This window comes from Pecten maximus, chromosome 15 (genome assembly GCF_902652985.1).
Source record: "Pecten maximus chromosome 15, xPecMax1.1, whole genome shotgun sequence".
NCBI classification, from domain to species: Eukaryota; Metazoa; Mollusca; class Bivalvia; order Pectinida; family Pectinidae; genus Pecten; species Pecten maximus.
Window position 1 is genome coordinate 10,958,574 of NC_047029.1, and position 18,409 is coordinate 10,976,982.

The 18,409-nt window shown below is 35.3% G+C and overlaps 1 protein-coding gene across 2 annotated transcripts; it reads left to right on the forward strand.

Moving 5' to 3' along the window:
- The first annotated feature begins 5,069 nt into the window (after positions 1-5,069).
- On the forward strand, positions 5,070-17,378 carry LOC117343915 (3-keto-steroid reductase-like). 2 transcript variants are annotated; one of them, XM_033906474.1, is made up of 11 exons: positions 5,070-5,134; positions 6,887-6,953; positions 8,602-8,805; positions 9,511-9,603; positions 10,296-10,410; positions 11,311-11,426; positions 12,393-12,468; positions 12,882-12,986; positions 13,621-13,677; positions 14,026-14,124; positions 15,239-17,378. In XM_033906474.1, exons 2-11 carry the CDS (start codon positions 6,901-6,903, stop codon positions 15,332-15,334), a joined length of 1,014 nt encoding a protein of 337 aa, XP_033762365.1. In that variant the 5' UTR covers positions 5,070-5,134; positions 6,887-6,900; the 3' UTR covers positions 15,335-17,378. The 2 variants fall into 2 exon arrangements, with proteins under 2 accessions (XP_033762365.1, XP_033762364.1); XM_033906473.1 differs by lacking the exon at positions 5,070-5,134 and adding an exon at positions 5,877-6,130.
- The last annotated feature ends 1,031 nt before the right edge of the window (positions 17,379-18,409 follow it).

The following is an 18,409-nucleotide window of genomic DNA, read 5'->3' on the forward strand; positions in this document are numbered from 1 at the left end:
GTTGATTTCAAAGTCATCGTTCTATAAATTTTATACTGAAAAGAGCACAGTTAATTGATCATGTTCATTATGAAATTTAATACATTTTTAGCATTGCTCAAAACGTTTTGCCACAAAGTTTAAAAGGAAAATAGATTTTCTGTCATATAGCTAGGCAAGAATGTGGCCTACTCAAACAACGTATGAGAAATACATGTATACATGTATGATGATATATTCCTTTCTATTCCAAAACTATCGACATGTCAGTGACAAAACGTTTTTGAACAATAGATATACCATATTTTAAATTAAATTGGTATGGTATTAAATTTAGTATAATTTTTACTTTTCAGTTTAAGGCAGGAGAAAATAAAGAAAAAAAACAAAAAAACTCGTAATCTGTATAACATCAAACCTAAGTTGTCTGCGGTAGATACTAGACGCTGCAATCATAAACCAAAGTGCTATAATAGTTCCAAATTATGTTTACTTTATTTGGGAGCCTGAAGTTGGTTCCGAGTTCCGAAACGGAACTCGGAAGATAAACGGAATTCGGAAACCAGTTCCGAGTTCCGTTTAAGAAAAACTGAAATACTATGTATTAGCTTGATTGGTTTTGGTCCCAGTTCCGAGTTCCGTTTAAGAAAAACTGAAATACTATGTATTCGCTTTATTGGTTTTGGTCCCAGTTCCGAGTTCCGTTTAAGAAAAACGGAAATACTATGTATTAGCTTTATTGGTTTTGGCCCCAGTTCCGAGTTCCGTTTAAGAAAAACTGAAATACTATGTATAAGCTTGATTGGTTTTGGTCCCAGTTCCGAGTTCCGTTTAAGAAAAACTGAAATGGTTTTGGTCCCAGTTCCGAGTTCCGTTTAAGATAAACGTATATGGGTTATATTTTTGTATTTTACTATGCTGAAAAACTTGAAAAATAAAATAAATACAAAAAAAAAAAAAAAAAAATGGAGACGATTTGTTAACAAGAATACAAGTTATCGCACGGAAACAAACGTATGAATAAATTTAATATGTTCAGTAGCAGATCATGTGAGCTCTGACTTACAAAACTCAAATGCAATCCCAAGCATCCCCTCCTCGCGGGAACAAAGCAATATGTCTCTCCGAAACTTACGGGGGAGACATAATTAATGGTTATCATTTATTCGATTTATTCATATGAATAATTCCATTATTGATATCATTAATTCAAGGAATAAAGTGATATCAATACGAATTGTTGATATAATTTATTCATTAAATGATATCATAAATTAGAATTCATGATATCGTTAAATCATTTAATGATACCATATATTCGAATTAGTAATATCACAAATTGTATATTTAATATAATCATTTAGTCTAATCATTGGCAGCAAATAACAAGGAATGTCTTTGGCAACAGCTCCTTAGAAGTTTCCTGTTACCCCGCGTATTTCTATGTTTCCAGGTGCAAATGAAAGAACTGTTCAATATTATTCAATGAAATTGTATCTTTTTTATTTGTGTTGAATAAAAATTCAGTAATACCAATTAAAGATTTTTTCCCCAGTCGTCATATAGACATTTCACCTCAACAGTAGAAGCCATATTGAAAAACAAAATGGTGTATGAAATATACTTTGCAGTTATTGCTTTGTTTGTGTACTTTAACTTCACACATAGATACATTAACTACAAATAAAAACTCATATCTCCCTCCATGGACCCACATTTCGAGATATCTAGAAAGCTGCTTTAACAAGCTACTTGTAATTTACGAAAGGGTAAAAAAAAAAGAAATGTACCATGAACGAATACTGCGTTGTAACATTCTCTCTTGGAGGTTACAACACAACAATGTCTCGTAATTTTACAACACCAGTCGTGTTGTTCTTTTCCCCAGAAGTTACAACGCATGCAATATTTTCTTAAACGGAACTAGGAGCTGGTTCCTAGTACCGTTTATCTTAAACGGAACTCGGAACTGGTTCCTATATTTCCGTTTTTCTTAAACGGAACTCGGAACTGGGACCAAAACCAATAAAGCTAATACATAGTATTTCAGTTTTTCTTAAACGGAACTCGGAACAGGGACCAAAACTCGTAAAGCTAATACATTGCAGTTCCGTTTTTCTTAAACGGAACTCGGAACTAGAGTTCCGTTTATCTTAAACGGAGCTCGGAACTGGGACCAAAACCAATAAAGCTAATACATAATATTTCAGTTTATCTTAAACGGAACTCGGAACTGGTTCCGAGTTCCGTTTTACTTAAACGGAACTCGGAACTAGGACAAAAACCAATAAAGCTAATACATAATCAGTTTTTCTTAAACGGAACTCGGAACTCGGAACCAACTTCAGGTTCCCCTTTATTTCAGGGATTCCACAGAGAAAAAGAGACCATACAGACAGATTACCATTATTGGAGGATTCCGAATCGAAGCTGAAGAAATACACATACCATCTGGCAACGAAAATACGACCGTATATACATGATATATATATATATATATATGTATAACAGTTCAGTGTCGGAGGATTTCCTCCGTGATTTTAACATTCTTCTTGGATATATCAGGGGCGGATCCAGGAATTTGAAAAGGGGGAAGGGGATCCAGTAATTTAGTGGTGAGGGGCCAAAAGTTCGGGAAATGAAATTCGGGGATAAGATTTTCGATAAGCGGGGGTTGGGGTTGGGGTTGGGGGGGGGGGGGGGGGGGGGCATATGCCTTTTTTAAGGTTTTAAAAAAATTTGGGGGGGGGGGGGGGGGGGGGGCCTGGCAGCAGACTTTTTAAATAACACTCAAAGACATTTTAAACGTTTATGTCTTTAAATGTACAAACGTTCTCTCTTTTTAAGTCTTCATTTTTGGGTGGTATTAGCGACTGCAATAGCTGTCTGTCTATAGACAGTCGCTTGTGTTTGCTTGTACAGTCGAATAACGGGAATATTAAAAACTTAAATATAAATAAATAAATAGATAAATAAAAAAAAAATAAAAACTTATTTGAAACGTTTAGAAAGATTTCCCGTTGTAAAATCATTTTGACGATACATTCAGTTCTTTCTTTGTTATTTGGATTTATTTTTGAATTTCAAAAGTATTTTTTCAGATTTTCTTTTACAGAACTGATATCTTTACGAAGGGGACTAACTTGACCATATATTAGTATTAGTATACTCCCAAAACACACTCTCTTTACTGCACAACACGTGTGTATAACATTACTTGCAAGTGACCAACTGTAATACAGATGTTTTGGTATAAATGGAAAAATAAATGCCTGTGTCGAGAAATTATGACACTGTACTTTTTACTAAGGAGGCGGGTCCCAGGTAACATTTTTGCAATGTTGCTAAATCTTACAAATAACTTTGTTACAATGGTGCAATGACCTTAATAGTATGCTGAAAAACATTTCATATGAGTTTGTTCCAATGTCATAAATGTATATTTCGATAATTTGACATTTTTGCATGTGAACAAATTAACGTTGAGCTGTTATACTTGTTCTTATCATAACGTTATACTCAGAACGTAATGAAAACATTCAGATTGGGCGTATACATTTAGTTCTGACAACGTTATTACAATGATATCCATGACATTTCAAAATCACGTTGTAAAGCGCAACAGTAATTGGCGTATTATCGAAATGAAACTGTGTGTTAGAAGGTATAAATGTGTTTGAAAACAAGAGTATTTCGGTTTTAGTAGGATTAGAAGTCATTCTAAGTTGTTTTTTTTTACCAGAGATTAATTTGTTCAATGTCAAAATTTATTACTTATTTAATGTCGAGTAGATTTTTGGAAAAATATGTCAGTGCGATGGCGTCGGCAAAGCTTCTAGTATACGGATATAAGTGTTTTTGAGACATCGTTTATAAATATATATAAGTAAAAAAAGAGGTCCTAAAACAGATCCTTGAAGAACTCCAGCTTTGATGCATACTTGCGAAGAAAGAGCATTTTGTAGAACAACTGATTAACGTCTATAAGTAAAGTAGTTTTTATCCATTCCAGAAGTTTGCCTTTTATCCCATATATTACTAGGTTTATTAGGAGACCCTTATGTCAAACTCTATCAAAGTCTGTAGAGATTCATATCTCCCAAGACAAGAAGTATGTTGTAATATAATTCGATTACTTGGCGAGTAGTAGAGTGGAAAATTGAAGATTGTAGAGAAGTTTGTTCCCAAAAGATAATTGTAAGTGTGTTTATGGATAATTCGTTCGAAGAGTTTGCCAAGACAGCTAAGAAGTGATATAGGTCCATAGCGGTTAGCGAGTTCAGGTTGTCCTTGTAATTAAAGAAATGGTCTGACATGGGCAAGCTTCCACGAATCGGGAAATACAGAAGTTGGAATGGATTCCCTGAATATAAGGGTAAGATGTGTGGTTATTTCAGAGGTTAGTATTTTGAACATCTTATGACTAATTCCTTCAGGGCCTATGACTTTGTTAGTGTCTGTACCAATTGTATCAGCAACCTCTTGTTCGGTTATAATAATTTCAGAAATGGATGTGTCAGTCTGGGTTTCAAAGTAAAGTGTATCAGAGTTAAGGTCGTCTAAGCCAGAAACTAAAAAGTTATTAAGAATATTGGAATTCTCATAGTTTTCCGAGGTAAGACAGCTTGTTGCTGGGTTTAGTAGAAAGAGCAGTAGTGGTGTTACCTGTCAAGAGCATGCGCAATACAGTTTCCAATAGTTCTAGGGTTACCTGGTTTAGTATATAATATTCCCTGTTATTACATATTCAGTGCGTATGTTGATATATTTAAAACCAATATACAAATATTTCAAATAATTTCAAACTTCTAAGGAGTGTAAAATCTATACTACATTTCCCATTATCCATGTATGAGCTCAATCAGATATAGATATACAGTGTATTATAATCATTATGTAAGTTGACGAAGGAAGACAATTTTATGACATATTTGCCCTGACCGGGCCTCGAACTCACAATCTACGGTACCTATACTCGCCCGTAGCTAGAAGTAATTCTAACACCACTAAATTGATCCATTATTTATTTAACAGGGTTTACTTATATATGCGTCCGCTATTACGGTCTTGCCGCCTTTCAGTTGACGAGCCTCACTACGGCAGTGCCACGTCTCTAAAACACTTACAAATTGGAATACTTGGATCGCAATATATCGTATGTATACGAATTGTACAAATATAGCATTATTACATAAATGATATTATATATAATTAAAAGTGCATTATGATAAGATATATTCAATAAACTGTTGACAAAAGGATTGTACAACAGACTATATTGTTGTTTCTGCTGAACCTGGTTTAAGCATCTACCTGTCTAAGCAATCAATTTCTGTCGGTCCCTGGAGTGACCGCTTAATACAGGTTTGGATGTATAAGTTTACGATGATTGTTTATACTGTTTATATATGGACGGATTCCACAATTAAAAAGGTCTTATGTTTGGTTTGGTTTGGTTTATTTTGTTTAACGTCCTATTAACAGCTAAGGTCATTTAAGGACGGCCTCCCGTGCGTGCGATGTGCATGCGTGTGGTGAGTGCTATGTGTGTTTTGGGAGGCTGCGGTATGTTCGTGTTAAGTCTCCTTGTGATAGGCCGGAACTTTTGCCGATTTATAGTGATACCTCACTGAAGCATACAGCCGAAGACATCCAGCAGCACACCCCACCCGGTCACATTATACTGACAACGGGCGAACCAGTCGTCCCACTCCAAATATGCTAAGCGCTAAGCAGGAGTAGCAACTACCATTTTTAAAGACTCTGGTATGTCTCGGCTAGGCGACAGAACCCAAAACCTTCCTCACAGTGGCGAACGCTTATGATCAACTAAAGGCCAAAAGTGAGGCATTGCCAAGGGAGACATTAGGAAGAAGAAAGTTGTTCAGTGGTCTTATGTAAACTCAGATTAAAGGACATAGAAATAAAATGTACATATTTGTCACCGTGCTCTTTATCTTGACCTAACATGATCGCATGTTGCTCTCATGACCGATCGGGCGAGGCTGTTATCAGTGTTACAGCTAATCAAGGGCCATCGGATGAGGAGCCAGAGGTTACAGGTAGATTAAAGGTAAATGTAAAAATTACTATGTAGAGCACATATAACGTTATACACTATACCGGTCGTGATCGCTGAACTGTTTATAAGGTAAGAGAACATAAGAATTTACAACATTGTTTGGAACATGGATATGCTCTTTTAAAATGATTTTCCATTCATATGCGATTTTTTTTTTTTTTTTTTAATTTATATTTATTTATTCATTTTGCGAGTCTTATACGCGAGCAACTATTGAAACTTAGAGAGGAGCTTCATAAAAAAAATAAATTTATGATATTCACATTACGTATAACTCCTGATCATAATCATGATTTTTGAAAGATTTTAAAGCCAATTAATATAAAGAGGACGAAATCAAATGGAATCATCCACTTTTAATTCATGACGTAACGTCATTATCCTTATTATGACGTCATAATCAATTACTGTATTGCGCATCCAATGAAAAGTGTATATATTGATTAATGATTTAAAGGTGTCATTTGTATATACATGTATTTGCAATAATATGCAATTTATGTTTAAATTGAAAAAAAGTTTATACTGATTCTTTTTGAGACTCTGACAATCGCAAAATGAAAGCTAAAATGATTATTATGTCCTCGATCATTACGGCAAAATATCCTATGTTAGCTGAAATATATCACTTACTATAAAAGTTGTCCAGTTAGGGTATTGTCATTTAAGAAGTCACTATTGAGATCAAATTTCCTTAAAAGTTAGCTGAGAAGTTGTATTTCACCTTGAAATTTCCGGAGAAATAGCACGGTGGAACTCAATATTAGTATCGCTGTTATCCGGAACACATTTGGAGTTATCCTTCGTTCTGTTATTTTTTGACAGTTCCTAAAAAAACGATGACTGGCCGGATAGGAGGAGGTGAAGTTGCCATTATAACTGGTGCTAACGGGTAAGTTAATATCTGAAAAACACTCACTACTACGTGACATTGGCTCGTGAGGTTTTAAAATAGCATTGACATGTTGTATATGGGTTGTTATGTCAACTAATGGCCGATGCTTTATCTGTGTACATAGCCCGAATATTTCCTCTGGCCATGTAACGTCCGTCACTACTGTACATGTATGTCGACAGTAACATAGCAAGTTGTAGGCTGACATGGACGTAATTTCTCCTCTTGAGGCCTTCCGAATTACAGTTCATCGCTGTTGTCATCGTTCAGTGTTGAACGCCTAAACGGCTCGCATCAGAACACATTAAGATGTTAAAAAAAAACAACATTCATCCCTCAAAGGAAATAAATGTATTAACCTGTTATACATAATACAGTATAAAAAAGGACAGGATAGTACATATATGCGATAATTAACCATATAGATCCCCTTTGGCCTCACTGGGGACCAGGGGGAGGGGGGGGGGGGGGGGGGGGGGGTGGTATGGCACTGCATATGTGTCCTTCTGTCAGTCTGTCCTTCCGCTATCTTAAATTCTACTCTTCTAGTTTCTAGTCGCTGGATCTTACAAATTTAATTCAAACATGTGGTTACTCCTATACGTATATGAGACCTTATTCCACCTGATTACATTGGTAGATATTACGACCTCATGGTTACATGACAGCCTGTCGAAACTTTCCTGTCGCGTTAACCTCTAATATTATTGGAGTAACATATAGGGTATGGGTTCACCATGGTATTGGTGTCAGTCATGTTGCAAAAGTGAGTCACTCTGACCTACATTTTGACCTGTGACCAACATCAAAGAAAAAGTTTTTCCAGACTCTTCCAGAACTTTATACAGTGACAGGTCGTTTCACCCTAAATCATGGTCAGCCTAAGGGTCGTTTTGTGCTTAATTCCATTCGCCCTTAGTTTTCATTTTTTCATCACAGGCGATATATATTTTTGTACAAATTTAAAAAAAATTATGAAACAAGTTATTAAACATACCAAACTTGCATTTCTCTTTGATATCATTTATACTGGAAGACTGTGAACGAACCTGTTCATTTATCACCGAAACCGAGAACGGACATACTAAACCTAATCTCAACAACAAGACATTGTAACATTAAATTGATTTTAATGAAAGTTGATTTGTGACTTTAAGCTACTAAAATGAAAAGAAAATACCAAAACAAGGTGTCGCCCTATAATTTAAGTTTTAGGTTGAAACAACCTTAAGGGCAAACAGGATTTAAGGTGAAACAACCCTGATTCATTTATACTTTGTGTATGGCAGGGCTTTTTCTCACTGGTTTGGGATGGGGCCTTTTTGTCTCATTTTGGGAAGAAAATTGGTGAATTGGGAAAGAGTTTTTCAGGAGTAAACTGCAAATTTTGGGAATTTGGCTTTAAAATGAAATAATTCCCATTGGGAATGGGGTCCATTAACGGCCCCAAAAAGCCCTCAGAAAAAGCCCTGTATGGGTTCACCTTATTTATTACAAAATTGATTTTACATCAAGTGACATACTGTAATTCACCGAACTGTCTTGTCATGTCTAAAATTGTATCAAACTTTGTTTGTTGCCCCTCCTAGGTCTCGGATAATAAAATTGTCGTGTGAGCTAAATTTATTTCTCAAATGTTTTATAGAGGTATTGGCCTGACTCTAGCAGAGAGACTCCTAACCATACACACGGACCTCCACCTTTGCTTGGCATGTCGAAACCGACAGAGAGCCCAGACTGCTCGAGATGTTCTGCTCCTCTCTCATCCAAAAGCCCAAATCTCCATAGTAACATTGGATACCAGTGATATTCAATCTGTTCTTTCAGCTGTGAGGGATATAAAGAAGCTGTAAGTTATTTATTGTTTCTGTGTAATGACAGGTCTCATCAGTTAATAATATCCTATAGATTCCATTTGTATATTAAAGAGGCATTCCTTCGTTTGAATAAAGTTTAGGTCGTCAAAATTAAACTTACTGGAAAACATGTATTTTTTCCAAATAGTAAAAGTTATAATCTTTACATTAATAAGGCAGTTTTACTCTCAAGATAAACCAAAGTTCTTCTCGTGTAAGTCCTGAAAATTCTTTATTCAACCTAGCGTATCACTAATTACCACAAAGACATAAGTATTTGTATATGATACGCCTTTTTCCTGTACCTTTCGGCATTAATTTTATTACTTGTATGCACCATAAAGTCTACATCGGTTGGACGTAGATTTCATCAATAGAAATTGTGCATGTTTCTGATGTCTGAACGAAGGAATGCCCCTTTAAAAAAAATATGTTTAAATCAAATATGATCCCAGTAATATTAACTTTGTAGATCAATTCTTTTTGTATAAGTATCATATAAATCGCACCTTCCAACATGTTTTATCAAATTATTAAATGTAACTGTAAAAGAAAATGAAAATAATAGTTTTTGAAAACACTTTATTTACAGAATTTAAAATGGCATCTTTTATTCTCTTTGAGTGTTATGATTTATGATGAACGGTACAATTACCTATAATATTAAAATACATTATGTGCTCTTTATTTGCTTTTAGATTTTCAAGAATAGATTATTTGTACCTCAATGCTGGGAAGATGAGTGTGAAGCATTTAAACTTTTCCAACTTGTTTAAATCCATTCTGAAAATGTAAGTTACCAGAAATATATTTGGTCTGTTTTTATGATCTGTACATTAATATTGAAATAAAAATAAAAATGCTAATATACACATATAATTGAATTTCTGGAACTAATTAAGAGAACCATAGGGCCGTTGTTGGAGCCCTTTTCCATTAGAAAATAGTGGTTTTGTGGACCAAAGTTGACTTTAAAAATTCTCAAAATTAGATTTTATCACATCTGTTCTGCCATGCATAGCATACAGCTATGTCATAATATCATAAGACACATGTGTAATAAAACTATTGTTATATCATGATAAATATGTCACGTCGTTAAAAATACTAAGTATGTGAAGTCATAAGATTGTCTGGGTAAGACGGAAATGTCCCATCTAGCTGGATTTTGCCTGTCTCATATAGAAAAACAAATTGAAAGTTTTTTGCTTATTTTCTCATAAATAGTATTTATGTGATAAATAGAATCTTACACTCTTTGCTATGTTATATGAAATTCATTAAGCTTGTTCAATAATTTGATATTTCACTCGCCTAAAGGCTCATGGTATATCAAATTAATGAACTCGTTTAATAAATTCCATATGACATAGCTACTCATGTAAGATGCTCTATTTATAGATCACCATCTTTTTGTTTATCAGTATTTATAAACGTTTTTGTTGTGTTATCATTGTTCATGGTTAATATGATTGTCACTCAGGAACACACTATTTCTGTTCAACACTGGACATGGGCTACTGGTTCACTCTGACCAACACACGTCCGAGGGTCTTATGAGCACGTTTGCTACAAATGCTTTTGGACATTTTGTACTGGTAAGCATTACGTTTCTTAAAAATCTAAAAATAAAATTTTCTTTTCCAGCATAATCTTTAAACTTAAATTTCACTGAGCTTATTAGTAATTTTAATATATATACATATATACATAATTATTAATTCAACGATATGGTTCTCAGGTTTACCTTCACCCCATTCCTGTGCCAAAGACAAGGCCATAAAAGGTCTCATTTGAAATATCAAAAAATTCTTAAATGCCTTAATTTAGCAAAAATCCGTTTAATTCTACGTGTTTTTTTGGTTTGGAACCTTTTATTAAGATTTCATTGGTAAAACTATCTCTTATTACTAACTGAAAGTTATTGAATACAGAATTTAATTTTCTGTGTTCAATATAGACCACATGGAGAACATGTACATGTAGAGAGTATTCAGTTGGGAGAAAATTCAATGTACAGCACAAGCAGATGCAGAGGGGGGTCCTGGGGGTCAGGACCCACCACCCCTTTTTTGGATGTGGAAATCTTTTTATAGCCTTTAAAAAAACGCCTATGCCAAACACCCCCAACCCCCCCCCCCCGCTTTCCCGCTTGTCGAAAATCTTATCCCGAAATATCACAAAATTTGATATAATCATTACATGTTCCGAAATTTTGGCCCCCAGACCCCTCGCCAAAAAAAAATCGCATCACGCCTATGGCGCTCGCATTGCCACTTAATTTCTGGACCCCCCCCCCCTCCCCCTTTTCAAATTCCTGGATCCGCGCCTGTAGAGTAGTAAACGGAAAACCATTTAAGTTGACAAAAAAGCTGACTTGCAAGGTTTCGGCACCATTTTGGAAATTAAGAAATGGGATGATGAATTTTCTTCAGATTTAGAGTGATATATTGTGATAGCTATAATAGCTGCCTGCTATTGTTGTCGTTGTTTTTCAGGTAAAGGAGCTTGAGGACATCCTTGGAGGTACTAAGCCTTCACAGGTAATCTGGACATCATCTGTGGCAGGTGTTCGTTCAGCTTTTAACCCACGGGACATACAGGCCAAAAATGGGTAAGTCTTAATACAGTTTCCTGTAAATTAACCAAACAGCATCATTGTATAACTAGTGCCATCATCTGCATGGCATATAGGCCAGAAGTGGGTATGTCTAACACCATCAAACAGCATCAGTACCTATATCCGTCATGAAGCCTTTCAATCCGACGAGCTGCTAACTTGGACCTGACTGGTAATCGTCAAATTTTAGCATAAGCTTTCACTGACTTTTTAGGGTACATTTGGAGCCAAATATAGGCCACTTGCTCTAGTGGAATTTTATTGTATTTTCCCAGGTTCATGTTCATATTTTCCCCATTATTAATTGTTTAAGTGTCCTTGTACATTAATTGGTATAAAATAATGTTTCACATGCAGATTTAATGTAATACAGTGTGTAATGCTAATAATTTCTATTTAATGATTCAGAAGCTAAATCACATATTGACAAAGCTAGATCTGTTGATAATTTTTTTTAACAAATTAGCAAAAAAACAAAAACAAACAAAAAACAAACAAAAAACCAGCATTAGGTACAGGCCCCTCTAAAACAAGGGTAAGAAAATCACTGGTTTCTTATATTGTGTGGGGATAGACTGTACATTTGTCAGTGTGTAAAGAACATAAAAAAGGCCCCTATGATTATAGTTTTATTTAATCAAGGAATTCCTCATCTCTGGTGCCTACCTTACTGTGTCTGTGTCTTACTGTGCTACTCTTTTTACAAATACAGTGGAAATTTAAATTTAGCTGATAATTAATTGATAAAATTAAAAAATGTAAAAGGATTGTTGTATTTATTACACTGTGGATGTTTATGCCGATTCAAATTTCTTCATGAAGAATTAAAAAAATGTTCAACTCTGATATATATATATATATTTGTTACCCTTTCATACAAAAGTCACATACATCCTTAATATATAGTAAATACCAGATGTTTTATTGTATTTTCTAGTTATTGTTAGTTTTGTATTTCAGAAAGGATCCCTATGGGTCAACAAAATGTGTGATTGATACTACAAGTATGGTGTTGAATGAGAGGCTGAATAAAGGGGTAAGGTTTCTATCAACCAATCTCTCACTTTTTCTGTATAAAAAAATGTAGGCCTTGTTGCATACATACCGTATATAAATGTTCAAAGGTTAGAAAATAATACTAGCACCAGAATTTTATCATTAAATGTTTCTTTTGATGCAACATTTTAACTGCAACTATATTGAAACAAAATTTTACCAACATCATATTTTTCCTGTTATTCTAAAATTGATTGTTCCTGTATATAGTTTCTGGGGAGAAACCATTCAATTGTTCCTTTATATAGTTTCTGAGCAGAAACCATTAAATTGTTCCTGTGTATAGTTTATGGAGAGAAACCATTCAATTGTTCCTTTATATATGTTCTCTGACAAACCTTGCTCCTAAGTTTACAGTATTTGGCTATTATTATGATAAATAATATGTTACAGAACATCTACTCCCATACGACATGCCCAGGACTTGTCCTCACCAACATGACCAATGGTATTTTAGCCTCTTGGATCTGGTGGCTCATCCTCCCCTTTATGTACATTGTAAGTGAGAATCGATTCCGAATAGAAATATATTTTCTGTATTCTGATGGGAAAGATAACTAGTTACTGCACTGTAAAATAAATTGATATTTACTGGATAGATTCACAAGGTGACAAGCTGTTAAACATGAACAGTGATTAAAAGCTGTGTCAGAAGTAGTATCCTATGTTAAACAGACAGTTCTGAAGCCTTGTACATACAGTTTTCAATCACCGTTGGTGACGAAGATAAACATTTTTCCAAAGCCTTTGGTTGCTGTTATGAATTTAGTAAGGGGCATAGTGACATGCTGTGACATAGTGCAACATAGTATGACATAGAGTGACTTAATTAGACATAATGACTTAATGATACATAGTGTGACATAGTAACATAATGTGACATATTGACTTATTGAGATAGTGTGACTTAATGTGACATTGTGACTTAGAGTTATAAATAAACATGCATTGAAATAAAATTTAAACAATAGAAATATTGCACAATAATTATATATAATGATGTTTTTGTTTGTTTCATAAAAGCTGCACAATTTGATTATTTTTTTTTTTGTTCAGAAAAGAATGAAATATCATAAATAAACATAATGAGCATATATAGCAGCTTTATTTCTGACCTTTTGTGTGTTAACAGTTCCGATTGGTGTTGGACCATCTAAGTATTGATACCTATAAAGGAAGTGAGCCTCTGGTATGTATTAGTGATAGATTTGAAATATTGTCATGTTGTCGAGTTTAAACAGGCGTAGATTTGAAATATTGTCATGTTGTCGAGTTTAAACAGGCGTACTAGTCCTATACAGTGTTCACCCAAATACCTCAACTTAACTTGCTCGGTCCCGTTGACTTCGACTTATCCGAGTTTTACTGTATATCGTCTGAAAGTACCTAGAAACTATTGTCTGTTAATACAGTTATATAATGGCTTTACATTTCACTTTTCCACTGATTAACCAATGAAATTGGTTGTTGAATTATGAACATTTTCAAGTAATAAAAATGAAATTGTATGATAAATTTTATATCTTCTCAATTACAGGTGTGGCTATCACAACAGGAGCCGAAGAGTCTGAAGACCAATGTACGATACCACAGTTGTACTGACGTCTGGGGGAACACCTCCGTCCAACCATTTCAGGTATACCGTAGTGATAGGAAAGTGTTCCTGGTCAATTGGTCATTCAATATGCAAATTTAGAATGTCCCAGAACATATTAAAAGATTTGGCGAGAGGTGAAAATTATCATTTACGATATACTAGATTTTAGTGACATTATTTAGCTTTTTAGGTCACCTGAGATGAAGTCTCAAGTGACCTATTCTAATTGCCTTTTTGTCCGTCGTCGTGCGTCTGTAAACAATTTACATTTTCAACTTCTTTTCAAAAACTGCTGAACCAAATTCAATGAAATTTGGCAGGAAGTTTTTATGGCTAAAGGTCAACCAAAATTGTGAATTATATGGTCCCCAACCCCTAGGGGCCTGAGGGGCGGGGCTAAAAATGGTCAAATTGACTTAAACTTCAAAAATCTTCTTCTCTACTCTCAGATATGGTGGAATCAAACCCTCTTCATAGATGGAAGGGTCTTAAGGTGCTCTACTAAAATTATGAATTTCATTATCCTGGGGTCATATGTTTTCCCCTGGGGGAGGGGGTAAATTTTACTAGGGAAATTACATTTTTGACTATGATTTGTTGGATTTCTATTTGAATTTATTCTAACATTGTTAACATTATCAGCATAGGATGACAGCTTAATGGTATGCACATGTTGGCCCTGACTGACCCCCAGGGGCTGATGGGTGGGGCCAACAAGGGTCAATTAAATTAAATGAAAATATTTCAAATTTCAGGGGACTGTTAAGGCCCATGGGCCTCTTGTTGTTGAAGTGCCTGTCATTTGTGATTGGCCCTCAGTTTTTTGTGATGTCTCGGCAGGATTAAAGAGTAAAATCTTGAATCTGGATCAGTATTAAGAAGCTGTGATGGGAGCAGTTAATCAAAGTGTATTATTTCTATATAAACCAGATTTGGTCTTTAGTTAAAAAATTAGGTGTACAAATGTATTTTGTTTGATTTTGAACATTATTGATAACTTCTTCAGTAATTATCATATTGATATGAAATTGTGTATAAATCTTAAAGAAACAATTGATTTTAACATTATTTTAAAGTCTAAATTATTTTCTGTTACACTGCTGTATCAAGCACCTGCACTGTGTGAATTTTGATTGGTCATTTCTCTCGGCAGGTAAACTTTTCTTTGGAGGAGTCGCTCAAGGTGTACGAAGAAATGGAATCGCTTTACAAAGGCTTCAAAGAAAAGTACAAGAGCCTAGAGCAATGAGAAAAAAACAATAAACAGTTAAGTCTGTGATGATTTTTATGTAAGCTTAAGACTTACTGTAATTATCTCAGGACATTTTAGATCCTACCTCACATGTGGCGCTACAGTTTATATTCTTCTTTGTTATTATTATACTTATCTTTATTTAGACTTAGTTCATTTATAACTTGGTTTAGTTTAAGATCTAGTTCATTTATAACTTGGTTTAGTTTAAGATCTAGTTCATTTATAACTTGGTTTAGTTTAAGATCTTAGGGTTTAGTGACTAGTTCTATTTATTAAGAGTTAATGATGTTGTAGTATGAACGATGTAAAACTATACTTTATATTCTTATATTTTTATTCTTGAAATGTGGCTATATGATTTAAAATGTACAGTAAATTACCTTCAATGATCCTTGTACAATAAAGAATTGTTTACCCAGTGATCTCTGTATTAACTACCAGCTATAAATAGAAAATGAAATATATTTCATAGATGCCAAAAGGCGGATGAATTCAGTCACATATGTCTATTTACATTTATTGTGAGTCGACCAGTACAGTCTCTTCTTTTTTGGTACTTTGGGGATGAAATTTTTATGACAGGTATGTCATGACGAAGCCCGAAGTAGCATGAAACTGGTCAACTTACAATAAATTGATGAACCCAGCCTATATGCCAGTTGTGATTGACTTGTATTTATCTTAAGTTTTCTTATCCACCTCTCATAGGAACCCTTTACCCACCTCTCAGGGAGGCCATGGAACCCTTTAACCACCTCTCAGGAGAGGCCTTAGAACGCTTTCTCCACCCCTCAGGAGAGGCCATGGAACCCTTTATCCACCTCTCAGGAGAGGCCATGGAACCCTTTATCCACCTCTCAGGAGAGGCCATGGAACCCTTTACCCACCTCTCAGGAGAGGCCATGGAACCCTTTACCCACCTCTCAGGAGAGGCCTTGGACCCCTTTCTCCACCTCTCAGGAGAGGCCTTGGAACCCTTTCTCCACCTCTCAGGAGAGGCCTTGGAACTCTTTCTCCACCTCTCAGGAGAGGCCTTGGAACCCTTTATTCACCTCTCACAGGAGGCCTTGGAACCCTTTATCCACCTCTCACCTGAGGCCTTGGAACCCTTTATCCACCTCTCACCTGAGGCCTTGGAACCCTTTCTCCACCTCTCAGGAGAGGCCTTGGAACTCTTTCTCCACCTCTCAGGAGAGGCCTAGGAACCCTTTACCCACCTCTCAGGAGATACCTTGAAACCCTTATCCACCTCTCACAAGAGGCCTTGGAACTCTTTACCCACCTCTCACATGAGGCCTTGAAACCCTTTACCTATCTCTCAGGAGAGGCCTTGAAACCATTTACCTACCTCTCAGGAGAGGCCTAGGAACCCTTTCTCCACCTCTCACAGGAGTCATTGGACCCCTTTACTCACCTTTGAAGACAACCACTGTTGACTGTAACCCCACTTTTCAAAGACTGAAGAAAGATATATTAACACCCCACTTGTACAATATGGGTTGAAAGGGCAATGATGGACTAGAGATTTGCTCTTCATTGGTCAGAAGAAAATTAATTTGTGGCAGATTTATTTGTTAAATCGTCGCTAGAGGAGATCTAATTACAGTCTGTGCATTATAGCACAGTTTGGTATTCAGCTAATTTTGACTCTGATGTCATACACCATTGCTGATAATGAATGGAGATATTTTGCTTTTGAGTTAATGAAAGCCAAATACTATGAAGTTCATTTGAATCAAATATTATAGTATCAAGTAATATTTTATTCATTAACACATTATTTTATTTTAGGAACAGTGATATATTAATGTTATAGGTAATATGTGAATATAGTTATTTGTTGGAGCACTACATAAATATTTAGATATCTCTTTTATCTTTAAAAGGAAATACTTTTTGTCATCAACTATAAACGGTTATCTAAGATACGTAAGGATACGTAATATTTTAAGCTTATCTTTAAGTCAATGAACCTTTTATCATTGAACAGAATCTGTTTGAAATGAAAGTACATAAAATAAAGTATTATGTACTTGTATTGTTTGTTTTTGTTTTTTTTTTTTAAATAATTAAACATTTTCGAGCGGACCTAGCCTGCTGGTCAAGTGACCTTCCTCATTGGTGCCGATCATCTTTTCCATGAAACACCTCTACCCTCAGAATGTTATTTTATGTATAAAAAGTCTGCTTGTTTGCCTCTTCGGGAAGAGGGACAGGGTCCACTTGGAAGGTTATTGAAGACATTGAATGGTCTGCTATCATATATATTTTATAGATATAACGGAACCACAAGTAGAAATGTATGTATATTCTGCCATATCAGTGAAATATATGCGATATTCAATGGTTTGTATTTTATTAAATAACACAAGGATTGGTCTCATTTGGTTAGTTTATATCGACGATGTAGCATTCTAAAGTAAACAAGACAAGCGGCTTTTGCAAAATGGATAAAATCGGTGAAAGAATCAGTGAAACAATATTTGCATAAAAAAGATTTAAAACCTCAGGATATACATAATGATATTGTAGCATCACTTAGGAAAGATGCCCCTTCATATGCTACAGTGAAAATGTACATGGCGGAATTTAAGCGCGGCCGACAAAGCCTTGATGATGACCCCCGTCCTGGAAGGCCTGTCAATGTTGCAACCCCAATAATATTCAATAAATTTATGATATTGTTATGGCTGACAGACGAGTAACAGAAAGATATATAGCCAGTAGAGTTGGCATTTCACAGGAAAGAGTACATTCCATTCTGACCGAGGATCTTGCAATGGGGAAGCTTTCAGCCCGATGGGTACCAAGACAAACAATCAATGGCACATACTATGCTTCACTTCTGAGGCAGTTATTAATTACGAGAAATAATAAACTTCACTCCGCGGAAAGCTCAATAAAGGTGTGTTATTCCATCAGGACAATGTTCCTGTTCACAAGTCTGTCATTGGTATGGCTGCCATTCACGATTGTGGCTTTAGATTGATTGAGCATCCGCCTTATTCACCTGATCTCGCTCCGTCAGACTTTCATTTATATCCAAAACTGAAAAAGGCTATTTCAGGC